Genomic DNA, 13,460 nt, shown 5'->3' with positions numbered 1-13,460 from the left:
GGCTACTCAAATATTTTACGTTTTTGATACTAAATTAACTTCTGAAGTATAATTTTTTATTGTTTTTATATTTTTCAATATATTTATTTTGTTTGTACAAAATAAAAAAATAATTTTTAACGATACAATAGTCTTCGTTAGGCTTAACATCGACGAAAATTCAACGAGAAGCAGCACACAACGGAGAAAAATTTCAACACAGGATAAGTTAATATATTTTTCGTACATAATCGGTTATCCGAAAAATAAGTTATCCGAACAACCCTAGTCCCCAATTAATTTGGATAATCGATGCTCTACTGTATATACCAGCATTTCTCAAACATTTTGCACGCATGACCCAATATATTTGTTTGTAATGGTTCCACAACCCAAATGTTTATAATATAAAATTTTAAAATAAACTTGGTAAATCAGAGTCACCATATATTATATAACAAAACAAAATTATGCATTATTAATAATAACTTATACATGTAAAATGTAACATAAAGTACATTTCTATTAAGAGCAGTGTAGGCCAATTTTGATTTGTAACAAATAATTTAAAGTTCAATAATAAAAACTGAAGTTGAACTATCAAAAAATGTAAGACTGACAACTGTATATAAAACAGACTATTTTAAAATTATTCAGGACTCTATCTTACTTTCAAAAATATTTCAAGTTTCTTTTATAAACTTAATGAACCCTTTTTTTAAAATGTATTGGGTTGTTCGGAAAGTAATTTCATTTTTTTCCGTGGAAAAAAACACAATATTGTGAGCCTACGGATTTTTATGCGGCTCTTAAAAAAAAGTTAAGTGCAAATATCTTCAGAAAAAACCCAAAGAAATTGAAACTAGATCAGAGGTCACCGATTGTAATATAATTAGATGGAAAGTTGACACTTAGGTGTGAAGAATGCACCGTCATTGTCAACAAAAGTCAATCACGTGTCAGTTTTCACACGACAATGATATAAAAGGTGCAGACCACCGGAAGCTCGGAAAGTTTGCACACAGAAGTTATATTTAATCCACGTGATTCCACGTCTCCACATCGGTAGAAGACATTGATCAAGCCCAACTCAGGCATAAAGAACTGTTATTGCCACCTATAGCACTTTGAGGTAATTATTTTGAACCAGCAAACTCTCTCTCTCTATGCATATAGGACTAGTCATTAGAGTAAACTCTTTAGAGAAAGGATAGATTGTATAATTGCCATAAGCGTACTTATGTAATCCGCATTTATTCTTAAATGTATCCAACCTTGTAACCTTTTGTATTTATTAACTAGTTATATAATAAATGCTTGTTTAGTTTTTAAACCAGTCTCCTATCTTTAAACAGCACCTGCTGACTTACCGACGCACTCCCCACTCACTTTTTTGCCCTCCTAGCCATCCAAAGACTCCGAGATTGGGCTTTACCAGCCTGTGCAGATTAAGTGATCAGGCAGAGATTAAGCCCTGACCCACTGCTAATCTCACAATATTTTTATAATAAATAAATATTTTATTTAATTATATATCAACCATTTTGGTCAAATACCTGTTATCATCGTTTCTGGTAGTAGCATGATTTCACATTCATAAAAGTTTTGATCATTGCTTACAAAAAACTGATCCAAGTGATTTTTGACATTGTCATTTCAAGTAAATGTCTTACAGTTAAGAAAAATTTGTATAGACCGGAACAAGTAATAATCCGAGTGTGCTCAATCAGGCAAATATGGTCGGAGTGATAGCACATCCCATCTAAGTTATAACAGTTTCTGACGAGTTACCAAACTTGTCTGAAATTTGACATTATCATGGTAAAACACTACACCTGTTTTGTTGATCAATTCTGGTCGCCTTTTCTGTTTGATGATATTATTCAATTTGTTTGCTCGATGGCAGTACACTTTCAAATCAATTGTTAAATTGTCTGGTAAAAGCTCCAAAAAAAAAAAAAATTTCCTTTAAATCCCACCAAAGAGAGCATCTCTCTTTAAGGACATGTGGAACCCATATATTGAGCTTTGAAATGAAACCAATTTGTTTCAAGTAATCATAAACAGTTCAATTTGACAAATTTAATAGTGATTTCATGTGTTGTTATTCGGCAGTTTGCTTCAATCAGTACCTTTATTTTGTTTTCTTTGGCTTCATCTGGTCATCCAGAATCTAGTGCATCTTCAATATTGAAATTGCAGAACAAAATTTTGTAAACCAGTTTTGGCACTGTCGTTCTGTCAATACATCTTCTCCAAACACGTCACAAAATTTTTTTCTCACTTGAACAGCATTCTTACCTTTTCAGTAATAAAAGAGCAAAATATGCTGAAAATGCTGCTTTTGATCTTCCATATTTGATGGGACACAAAAAATAAACAATTGCACAAAATCAAACAAAATTTTTTACAAATAAGCCTTAAAATGATAGCTGTCAAAATATGTAATGATAATACAGTTTATAATGAAAATGGCAGAAAAAATACGATAATCTGTCTAGTGGTAAAAAACACAAAATTACTTTCTGAACAACCCAATAGTTTCCAGATTGTAAGATTTTTTCAATTTCATTTTTTATATACACACAAAAAAATTATTTATTGATCCACATTTGTCAAAATTGATCCATTGTTTATTTTTATAATTTATTGTTATGTATGACAATAAACCTAGAAGTTTGAATAAACAAGGAAATAGTTCCAAAACCATTGCAACTTAAATGACTTTATGAACTATGACCTTACATATAATAATTTTCTATTTTGATGTTATTCAAAATAAAAAAGATATATCAATTTTGTATACACAGATTCTATAATGTTAATTTTATTACTAAATGACAACAATAATTTTAAGAAAGAAGTTTTTAAAAATTTTCAGTACTTAACAGATGCATCTACTGTTCCTAGTTCTTAGAGAATATTTCAGTTTTACAAGTATTTCTGCAAAAGGTAGTATCATTTCATGACCCACAGTCTGAGAAATACTGGTATATACCTTCAAAACTCTTTAATATTGGCACAAAAAAAATATATTTTCAAATAATTATTTAAACAATTTTTAAATTAAGAACTTATTTATAAAGACATATCTTAAAATTTGAAAGTTACCTCAATAATAATTTAGGAAACCTATCATTATTTTCAGGAAATGTTTGACCAATATAAGAACGTAATTCTTGATATGCCTTCTCTTGAAATTTTTCTACTTGACGTGCACTTGGTAGAGAAGGATGATCTGAAGAAAATTTCAAAGGTTTAAGAGATATAAAATGAGCAGAATTAATATTGCAAAATAAAATATTAAACAAAATTATGATATATCTTAAATATGTGTATGTTTTTCACAAGCATACCTGGACTAAAAAGTACGATTGCTTTCAGATATGCATACTCATGTTCATCAACCTGCAACCGTAGCATTGAATTAACGAACTCTTGAAGTTTACATATATGATCTGTAACTTGTTTTACACGAACTGCAGACAATCTGTCTGAAAATGTGTTTCAAAAAGGCATATTAATATAGTAACTTGATGATAATTTTTAGTTTGAAAATCAATTAGTTAAAAACTAAATTAATAATGTTATTTATTAAAATAGAGAAGTCTTCATATGTATAATGCTGAAAAATCTTTATGAAATGAATTCCAGGAGTTGTCCTTTTCTATTTTGATAATATTTTTCAACATTATATAAGTCTCATCATAAGAGTGACAAAAAAATTCAAAGAACAGTTTAAATCAGCTTATCAGATTCACAAAAGTTCTTCAAACCTTTCTGTGAATCTGATAGTGTTAAATCCGATGGTAAGATGTAAATCATCTTGAAAACATTTTATCCAATAAAAAAACAAGTTGTTTTGTAGAGCATTGATTAGTGTCTTGTGTTGTTTGAATTTAATTATAAATCTGCTCATTAACATCCTGTAATTATGAATTAGCAACAATTCTTAAATAATAAACAAACCAACCATAAAATATGAAACTTTCATCAAATACATTCACCAATAATTCAAAAAATCTTATTTTATATAAAAGCTTATATAAATTGCTTTAATAAAATTTCAATACCTTGCTGAACACTTGTTTGTAAATGACTAACAATTGCTGTTAAAATTGTGGCTAATGACATCACTTGAGAACACTGTGCAAGACCAAGCGTAAATAGTTCACTCCAACTTCCTCTTACTAGAACTGTCTGTACTTCGGGTCTAAAATAATTATTTCAAACAATAATTAATCAAATGTTTAAAATTGTATTAGAGAGATCACAATGTGGAAACATTCTTACGCTAAAAGCTGAAAGGCAGGTATGGATCTTGCCCAATGTGACGATAAAAAGAGCAAACGAGAGGCACTCTCACAAATATAATGGACATTCAGATAAGAGGCACCTGGATTAGGAGTTGTGAGATTAAAAGCAACGTGATAATCCATTAAAAGTGGGCCTTTAAAAGAAAATAATAATTATTACCAAAATAAAATATTTTTAACTTTGAAAGTTTCAATAAATATCAATATTTGTAAATAATAAATTAATTCAGAAATATTTTTTTAATATTAACATTAAGCTCTGAAGTATAAATGTTAGGTCAATATTTCTAGATTTCCTACTTATAAATATAAAATAGATGATATTTTCAAATATCCAAAACAATTTGTATTGCAGTTTCTAATGATAAAAAGCAATGCACCATGAGAGAAAAATTAGGGATTAATTCTGTTAAAAATAATAAAAAATTAATGTACAGTACTTTGTAATTACAAAAAAATGAAAAGTAACAAACAACACAAATAAAGGAAGCAAACTCACACTAAAAACTGTAAAGGAATTTTTAATTACTCTTGTACTATTAATTAATAACAATATGTTTTAATTTTCATAGTTTGGGAGAACAAAATATTTCCATTAATAATTTTTAATTAATATTATCTAGATCAGGGGTGGCCAAACCGTGGCGCATTGGACGATTACAAGTGGCGCTTTAGTCAGTTCTGAGCAACATTGCCAGATTTGGCTTCTTTGCAATTAAGAATATTACATAGAAAATTAATTTTTTATAGTCTGTCTTGGCAAGTTCATTTGTTGCACAATTCGTTGCAATCAACTTTACAGATAAAATGAGTGTTCTCCACATAGTAAATTACAGTGTATGCATGTATGTTTATTTTCGATCAGTGCATAGGCGTCTAAATGACAGTGCTACCGTCCGGACAGTCCACGAGTCGGTTGGACTGCTGCACCTGTTGACCCCTTTTTTTTTTTTTGCTTCTACGATTCACGATACATTCGCAATCGTGTATGCCACTAATGTCAAATGGGACTATTTTGTACGGGTAACTACACCACCACCGCATTTTTTATTAATTTTTTTTTCACACAACTGAATTTTGATCTTTTAAATTGAAATACCTGATTAAAGGGTGGCCGAAATTTTTCTCCGCCCCGGGCGGCTAACACCCACGGTACGCCACTGCGCATCTGAACTCGTCTATCAAAAAATTGGCGCATGGTATGCAAAAGGTTGGCCACCCCTGATCTAGATCATTCATGAACAAATAAGTTCAGATCTGTCTTGCAAAAAGTTTTTATGTAGCTAATATATAATCTTTGACATATTTAGAACACATCATTCATTATTTCTACAAAGTCAAATATTAGTCCAAAAATTTCACAAAGAGCAAGGAAATGCACAGCAAGAATAGAAATATTGTGTACAAATTGCAGACTTTTTTGACTAAATGAGACAATATAAGTCTGCACATTTCAATTCTGAAAGAATTAAACAAAAAGTTAATTGCTATACATTCACACAACCAAGTGACTTCTAGAAATACAGATTTGATAAGCAAATAAATAATCTCATAAACGTTTGCTTTCATTAAAATTATTTTATTTTTGCTGATTTTTGGTATTTGTGAATTATTTATTCATTCAGATAATCTTTAAAACATTTTTGGGCTAACATTTTCTTTAAAGAAATAGTGAGTGTAAGTATTTACAAATTAAATTCTTCTACATTCAGTTTTTTGCTTTTGTAATCAGAATATAACTTTTATTGTCATCTAAATCAGGCATAACAAACATTTTTGTATTTAGGATACATTCTGATTACAAAAGCTAAAACTACAATCAAACACACACATATATACTGTATATATATATAAAACGGGAGGGATAATTAATAATAAAGTATAAATATTTTCTCAAAATTTCACATATCAATATCTAAAGCAAATATTTTATTTAATACTTCTTATTTCAACTTAGTTATTTAATATATTAATAATGTCATAATAAAATGATTAAAAATGTACCTTCTAACTCAAATAATGATTCATTATCAGAATCCATATGAAGACATATTTGATCAGAACAACTACTTGTAACCTGTTTGAAATAAAAAAATTTTAAATTTCTTTAAAAGTTTATTATAAAAATTTTTGTTAAAATCTTTATAGAAAAATGCTCAATATATCATATTGTATTTAATAATTACAAAAATTTAAGTTAGTCATATTTAAGTTTATTATTCAAATTATCCAAACACTAAAATAACATTTATGAATATATATGGATATGCCAGAAAAAATTGAAACATCAGTCTAATAGCAAATTGCTCACTTTAGTTTTGATAACAGCATAAACTCAGGCTGGAAGAGTCTACAAGACATTGGTATTGCTGTGGAGATAAAGCAATCAACACTACTTCAACTGCAAACTATAATTCCTTAAAATTAAGAAAAGAGGCTTTCTTTCAAATGGCTATTGCAATAGCATCACAGAGATGTTGAACGAGGTTCATTCAGGTCAGGGTACACGAAAGATAGACAATGATGTTGAAGTCTGTAGAATGTTCCTCTGACCATACCTACATACTCTGTGTGTAGGTTTTGTCCTATTGAATGAAAACCATTGCTATCTTAGTGTAAAGCCATCACAAAAGGGTGCACATCAACTTCAAGGATGTCCTGATAGCTGTTTCTAGTCAATATGATACTAAGATGCATGAGGACCAGTATCTACCCAACTAAAGATAGCCATAATACCACTCCTACCAATTTGCACATATTCAAACCTGACCTAACGGGTTTGTAACTTCATGAGGTTTTCTTCAGATGTGCATCCACTCAACTGCATAAGATAGATAAAATCTGGCATCACCTGACCGGGAAACCCTATGTCAATTTTCAGTTGTCCAGTGGCAATGCTCTTTAGCCTAGGATAGACTTGCAGCATGGTGATGAGTTGTTAGCAGAGGCACGTGAGTGGGACAACTGCCAAATCTCAGCATGGCTGCAGACCTTTTACACAGTGAGGTGAATGAAGGCCACAGATGCACAAGCATTAAAATTGACTGTGATCTGAGTACTGTGGCCTGAAGATTGTTGATTAAAATCTATGAGAGTCAACAAATGCCTCAAATTAATGTGAAATTTTCATCCACATGTATTGTGTGCAATCATTCTTTTCCAGATGTCATGAAGTTGTTATAAATTCTTGACAGGTTGCATAGGAAAGTCCAAATGCAACAGTCACTTTGAAGATAGAATAGTTCATCAGTTTTTCAGTTACTATATCAAAGATTTTTGGTCAGTTTTTACTGATGTTGATCAGGAACATCATGTCAATTTACATCTACTTAAGTAGTCTATGTTATCAAATATTTCACTAGCAAAAAATTTGAAATTTCTGCTCATAAATAATTATGTTTTTAACATTCAAATACTTAAAAACTTTTAAATGCCTTTCAACTTATACTAATGCTATATAGCATTAACAATCACAATTTGATTTGAGTCAACTTCAACATGAAAAAAAATCAAATTCCAGATCTACATCACTGTAAATAATGATTATTGATGCATCTGTCAAGAAATTACATGAAAGTATGATGCTTTGTTTAGCTGCTAGAATGTGCAGCCCAAATGTTAACCATCCATGATAAAATGGAGGTTGGTTTGATATGGAGGACAATCAGTACACAATGCTGAAAGTTTGTTTTGGCTTGCAAAAGATTATTTTTTACAGATGATGAAACCTGAATACAATGCTTCAATTCTGATGAAAAACAGCCCATCACAGTGTGGAATTTCAAAGAGGGCAAGACTTGCTCTACCAGCTGGAAAAATAATGGTAATCAGCTTCTTTGATTGCCAAGGAATAGCATATCAACATATGCTGATACAAACAACATTCATCAGCCAGTATTACCTGTCAGTTCTGCACACACTGTTAATTTAAATCATATTCACTAGTAGTAGTGGATCAAAAAGTAGCCAAAGGGGACTAACTCAAAATTTCAGTATTTTCAACGTTAAATATACAACAGTTGGTCATTTCAATAGTATTGTGCTTTCATTCTATCACATTTGTACAGTTTAATGACTTTTATTAGAAGATTTCAGTGCAATCTTAAAAGGTATTCTTAATATAAATTATAACAGCCCGATACTTTAACATTGCCAAACAAGTATTATATAGCTTTAAAATATAGCCTCATAAAATCTGGCAGATCATTTGGCAATGTCATTTTAATAGTTCATTATAGTAGGTTTACTACCTTATTTGTTTATTTTCATTGTTATTCTGATTTTTATACAACATTTTAATACAAAATGTATAGTATATTATAACATTTTCATTGTTGCCTATTGCATATTAAAGAAAATACAGTTTATATATAATTTGTAACTGTGGATGTATACAAATTTATTTGTTGACTTACAGTGTTAACATTAAGCATTTATCAGTAAGATAATTTAAGTTTATAATGCTAATCTTGGATTGATAGATTAGACACAAAAATAATTATTTTACAGTGTTTTAGGAAATGGTTAAAATGACTGTGGAGATCTTGGATCAAATCCAGATGGGTCAAAAAAACTCCAGGAATTTATTAGGGGTAGTGCATCTAGGTAGGTCAGATCCCATCCCTCACCACCTAGCTGCCCCATTACAGGCCTTGGCTGAATCTTTCAAAAAAAAAAAAAAAGCCCTCTTAGAGTCTATATGACTCTAAGAGGGCTTTTTTTCGAAAGATTCAACCAAGTTAAAAGTTAAAAAAAAAGTGTCATTTGCAAAGTATGGTTGGAGTAATAATTCAGATGAACCAATAATGAGTTACAAGTTTTCCTACAGGAAACAATGGAAAACATATTCTGATATATTAATTCCCAATATTCAAATCATTTTCAGAAATGTATTAGATTTGAGTAACTGTATACAGCTGTATGGTTGTATTTATATTTTCAAGTTTGACAAGAAAAATATAATTTAAAAATTTATTCAGACTTACATTTTCAACTAATTGACCACCCTGATGCATAGCCACTTTAGCAATTGTATCAAATGCTTTAGAAATAACACTTTTGTCTTTCAACATATGTGAAGGTGAATTATCTCCATTTATTGATAAACTAGGCATATTTTGATCAGTTGGTTCTTGTTTTAATGCTACTAAAGTTGTCACAACACTTGCTAATGTAGTTAGATCTAAAAAAATTAATTTATGTTTCAAAAATGGATTAAGATCAATTTTATATTTATTTCAAAACCTGAGTTTAAGATCTATTAAAATAAAAATTATTTACCAGCATTCCCACTGCTCACATGATTTTGTACTGAACAATTAGATGTAAGTGCAGAATCTAATATGCTTCCTGTCCTCCCATCCTACAAAAATAGCATTTATGTACATGTATATTTATTTATTTATATTTAATAAATAACAAAAATATATACACTTTAACATACACAATTTAATGTGGACATATATAAAATCTCCCTTTTATATAAGGGTTTCACTTGAACTAATTCATAATGTTAAAACTAAATCATTATGTTTATAAATAGATAAGCAAATATATATACACACAAATTTCTTGTAATAAAATTTTATTTAGTACCTACAATAAGAAAATAAGTATAACATTTCAACAATGATAACAATACTACAATGTGAAAAGCCATTGTATAGAATTAGCCATCTGTTTACTTCTTTCTTTTTAAAATTCTTACACAACCCTTAAACAAAAGCAAAGAAACTTTAACAAGCAATTACTTTATTGTGACATTGTCACAATGCCAAGCTACAATTTTTAATGGTATTTTTAATTTATTTAATTTAAAATATATGTTCTCCACCTCAAATTAGTAGTGTCTTACCCCTGTACATCATAACAGAGAAAAAGTATGGTGACTGGTCAAAAAATTACCCCCCCAGATTTTTTCATTTTTGGACTTGGGACTTTGAAATGTCAAAATACAAAAAAAATTTGGGGCAATTTCTGTATGTATGGATGTGTGTTGTGCGTGTGCATGTGTGTGTGAGGGGAGAGCATGATTTTGTTTAAGCTACAAAGAGGTTTGTAGCTTAATAACTCCTGTGCTTTTTGTCAAAAATTTATGAAATTTTGCAGGGAGGTTTGTTTACTAGGGGATTGATTTTATTAAATTTTGGTGATTAAAGATCAAGGGGGAAGATTGAAGATTGTGTATATCTTCAGTAGGGTTAAACTTAAATGACAATTTTATTGGTTATTAGCATTTGCAATGCTTTATAAAACATATCCCTATCCTCAAAATTTAGCTCTGCCATTTTATAATAGTTAAAAATATAAAAAACTTTTTTAATTAATATGATAACAGATGGCACCCCTAAATGTTGCCAGGAAAGTTAAGCAACTCATTACTGAATTTTTAAAATAGTTTTATCTTGGATAAACAGTTGGTAAAGAAGTTTTGGACAACATATTTTGGTTTTAACAACTAACTGCCTTTTAGATATTTAGAAAATAAAAAAATACAAGGTAAAAATTAAAATAAATAAATCCAAGAAGTCAATATATAATAAAATCAACACACCTTAATACTGAGAACGCATATTTATTCAGCTAAACAAACATTTTCAACCCATGTCATGGGCCATCATCAGGTTAAAGACGTTCGAATCAATGGCATTTTCGAACGCGTTCAAATTTAAATTATATTAGAATATATGTTGAAATTAAATTACATAAACAAGGATAACGAAATTAATACAATAAATAATGAAAAACAAAATAATATAAAAAGGAATACAAAATACAGTAATTTCCCACAATACAATATGTAAACATTTTTTATATAGTAACTTGGGTTTTTATTGAGCCTGGTGGATGTATCATCTTACGAGTTCTTTCTGATTATGTATTTCCATGCCGACGGTAAAATGGTTGCATCCTTATAGTTTAAACATTTATCCGTTAAGCTAGATCTGTAGATCTCACACTTCTCTGTTGTGGATGGAAAGGTGCACTCGCCAACACTTGCATCCACAACATATATATATTAAATTTAAAGCACTTTCAATTCAATGGGACTGAACTTTGTTGTCATAATTTTGTAGCATTTTTCCCACAGATGCTATTCAAATAAAATAATCTTTTATTTGCATTAGACCAATGATTCCCAATTAGTGGTACGCGTACCCCTGGGGGTACGCGAAATTGCATGAAGGGGTAGGCGCGGCAATCTAAAATCGGTCGATTTAAAATTTAAATGCATGAGATGAAGCAATCAAAAAAATAATGGGTGGACCATCAAAAATTATGATGTCGAATGCGCAAATTCGTTTATTTATAACTAAAAATATTCTCGAAATTTCATCAAAAACATGCATTTGTGATAATACCTAAATGAAATTCTTATGCAAGAAACAAAAATTGTACAATTAACCCAATTTGTGTTAATTGTACAATTATCATTATTGTGAGACCTGAAAGGCCCCTGAGTCTGAACAGTAATTTTATTAATAATGTTAATATTTTGTTATAAAATATTACTTCGTTTGAGTGAGAAAAATGACGTTTTAGAGTGGGAAAAATAGATAACAGATGTTACTTCCTTTCACAGAAGTTAGTGCATCCTCTGTTTTTCCCTTATCTGCGAAAACTCTCGTTTTGATGGGAAATGTTTACACCCTTTCCATCCGTTCTCACGGAGGAATCTTGCATGATGATTGGTCGCCGACCGTGACATATAGAGGAAATTTGTCAGAGTTCAAGGAGTTCAGCGACAGATCTGGAAGTGTCCAAACTCCACACATGTTTCCCTCCTGATGACCAACGCCCATAGACGAGTCACATAGAATAATTCCAGAGTTAGCACTTAGAAAATATACTTTGATTTGTGCACATATTGATCTCCAATGGAAAGAAGTAAATGAACTTTATCCCCAAAGTGTCCCTTGCCTACAGAGAAGACGACGAACGACAACTAAAACAGGTTGTATGTTTCTAATGATTTTGTGAGCTCTCTCTCTCGATCGCGCATTGGGTATAATATAAGTATAGATATCTCTCGATTTGTATATTATTTGTAGTAGTTCTATCTCTCATTCGTTAATATTTTTGTATGAGTTTATTTTCTTTGTTTTATTAAATTTATTTTTTCGTTTTTAATTAAAATGTCTCTTAATTTGATTCTGAATCGAATCTCACACGCGTGTTTGTCCGCGGATCAATAAATTGACAAACTGTCAATTTTTTCAATAAATTGACAGTTTAATAAATCAATAAATTGACAAGGTGTCAGCCCTGACAAGCATTGAACTTCACAGTTCAGATCTACTAGCGGTTATCGCTCTCCTATGAAACTTTTTGAGATCAGATCTAGTGATCTGGATCATAGAGAACTGGTCTTACCGACTAGTGCCAGTAAGTGGCGTAACCTACTTTACGTCCAGGCTGATCTCACATTATCATCATGTTAGCGAAGCGGCAATAAAATATTTACTACCATTTTGCACAACATACCTCTGCGAGAGCGGATTTTTGGCCATGACAAACATGAAAACTAATCATCGTCACCGACTTCAACTCGAAAATGACTTCGTTCGCATTATATAGAATTTTCTCGTGGGAGTAAGATATTTTCTCGCAGTAAGATGCAGCCTATTTCCATCTCCAACATGTAAGCTATCTCTGTGCCAAATTTTATTAAAACCTGTTCAGCGGTTTAGACGTGAAAAGGTGACAGACAGACAGAATTACCTTCGAATTTATAATATTACTATGGATTAATATGAATTTCTGCTATAAGGGGTACACGAGTTTGAGCTCTTTCTTGAAGTGGTACGCAGGATAAACTAATTGGGAACCACTGCATTAGACAAATTAAACTCTGGAAATAAATGATATAATTTGTCCAATGCATATAAAGATTATTTTATTTGAATATAATCTGTGGAAGGAAACTTTTTTGTAAACTGTTGCAAAACTATAGCGACAAAGCTCAATTCCATTAAAAATGCTTTAAACAACACTTTGAGTTTTTAAACATTGGTTTTCCTATTCTGTTGGCTACATGAATGAGGATAAATATCACTTTAGGACATTCCTATCTTGATTACTTAAGTGAGGTGGCCAGTTCTCACCAAGATGGAGTTTGATTTATATTAAAACTATTGCAATTTTACAGGGAAATTTCCAAAATGT

At 30.5% G+C, this 13,460-nt stretch overlaps 1 protein-coding gene across 1 annotated transcript in view; it reads right to left on the bottom strand.

Annotated features, from left to right (window-relative positions):
• Positions 1 to 13,460, bottom strand: part of LOC111614682 (nuclear receptor subfamily 2 group C member 1-A-like) — a 69,403-nt gene that overhangs the window by 2,834 nt on the left and 53,109 nt on the right. The window contains exons 7-13 of the mRNA XM_023356050.1: positions 9,576 to 9,657; positions 9,281 to 9,477; positions 6,300 to 6,372; positions 4,273 to 4,429; positions 4,053 to 4,192; positions 3,336 to 3,473; positions 3,091 to 3,217 (exon numbers count right to left, since the gene is read on the bottom strand). Of these exons, the coding sequence (XP_023211818.1) occupies positions 3,091 to 3,217; positions 3,336 to 3,473; positions 4,053 to 4,192; positions 4,273 to 4,429; positions 6,300 to 6,372; positions 9,281 to 9,477; positions 9,576 to 9,657 (914 nt within the window). The remainder of the gene's footprint in view (positions 1 to 3,090; positions 3,218 to 3,335; positions 3,474 to 4,052; positions 4,193 to 4,272; positions 4,430 to 6,299; positions 6,373 to 9,280; positions 9,478 to 9,575; positions 9,658 to 13,460) is intronic.

This window comes from Centruroides sculpturatus, unplaced genomic scaffold (genome assembly GCF_000671375.1).
Source record: "Centruroides sculpturatus isolate CEXI.00-Female unplaced genomic scaffold, Cexi_2.0 scaffold81, whole genome shotgun sequence".
Taxonomy (NCBI): Eukaryota; Metazoa; Arthropoda; class Arachnida; order Scorpiones; family Buthidae; genus Centruroides; species Centruroides sculpturatus.
This window is presented reverse-complemented; position numbering and strand designations above follow the sequence as displayed.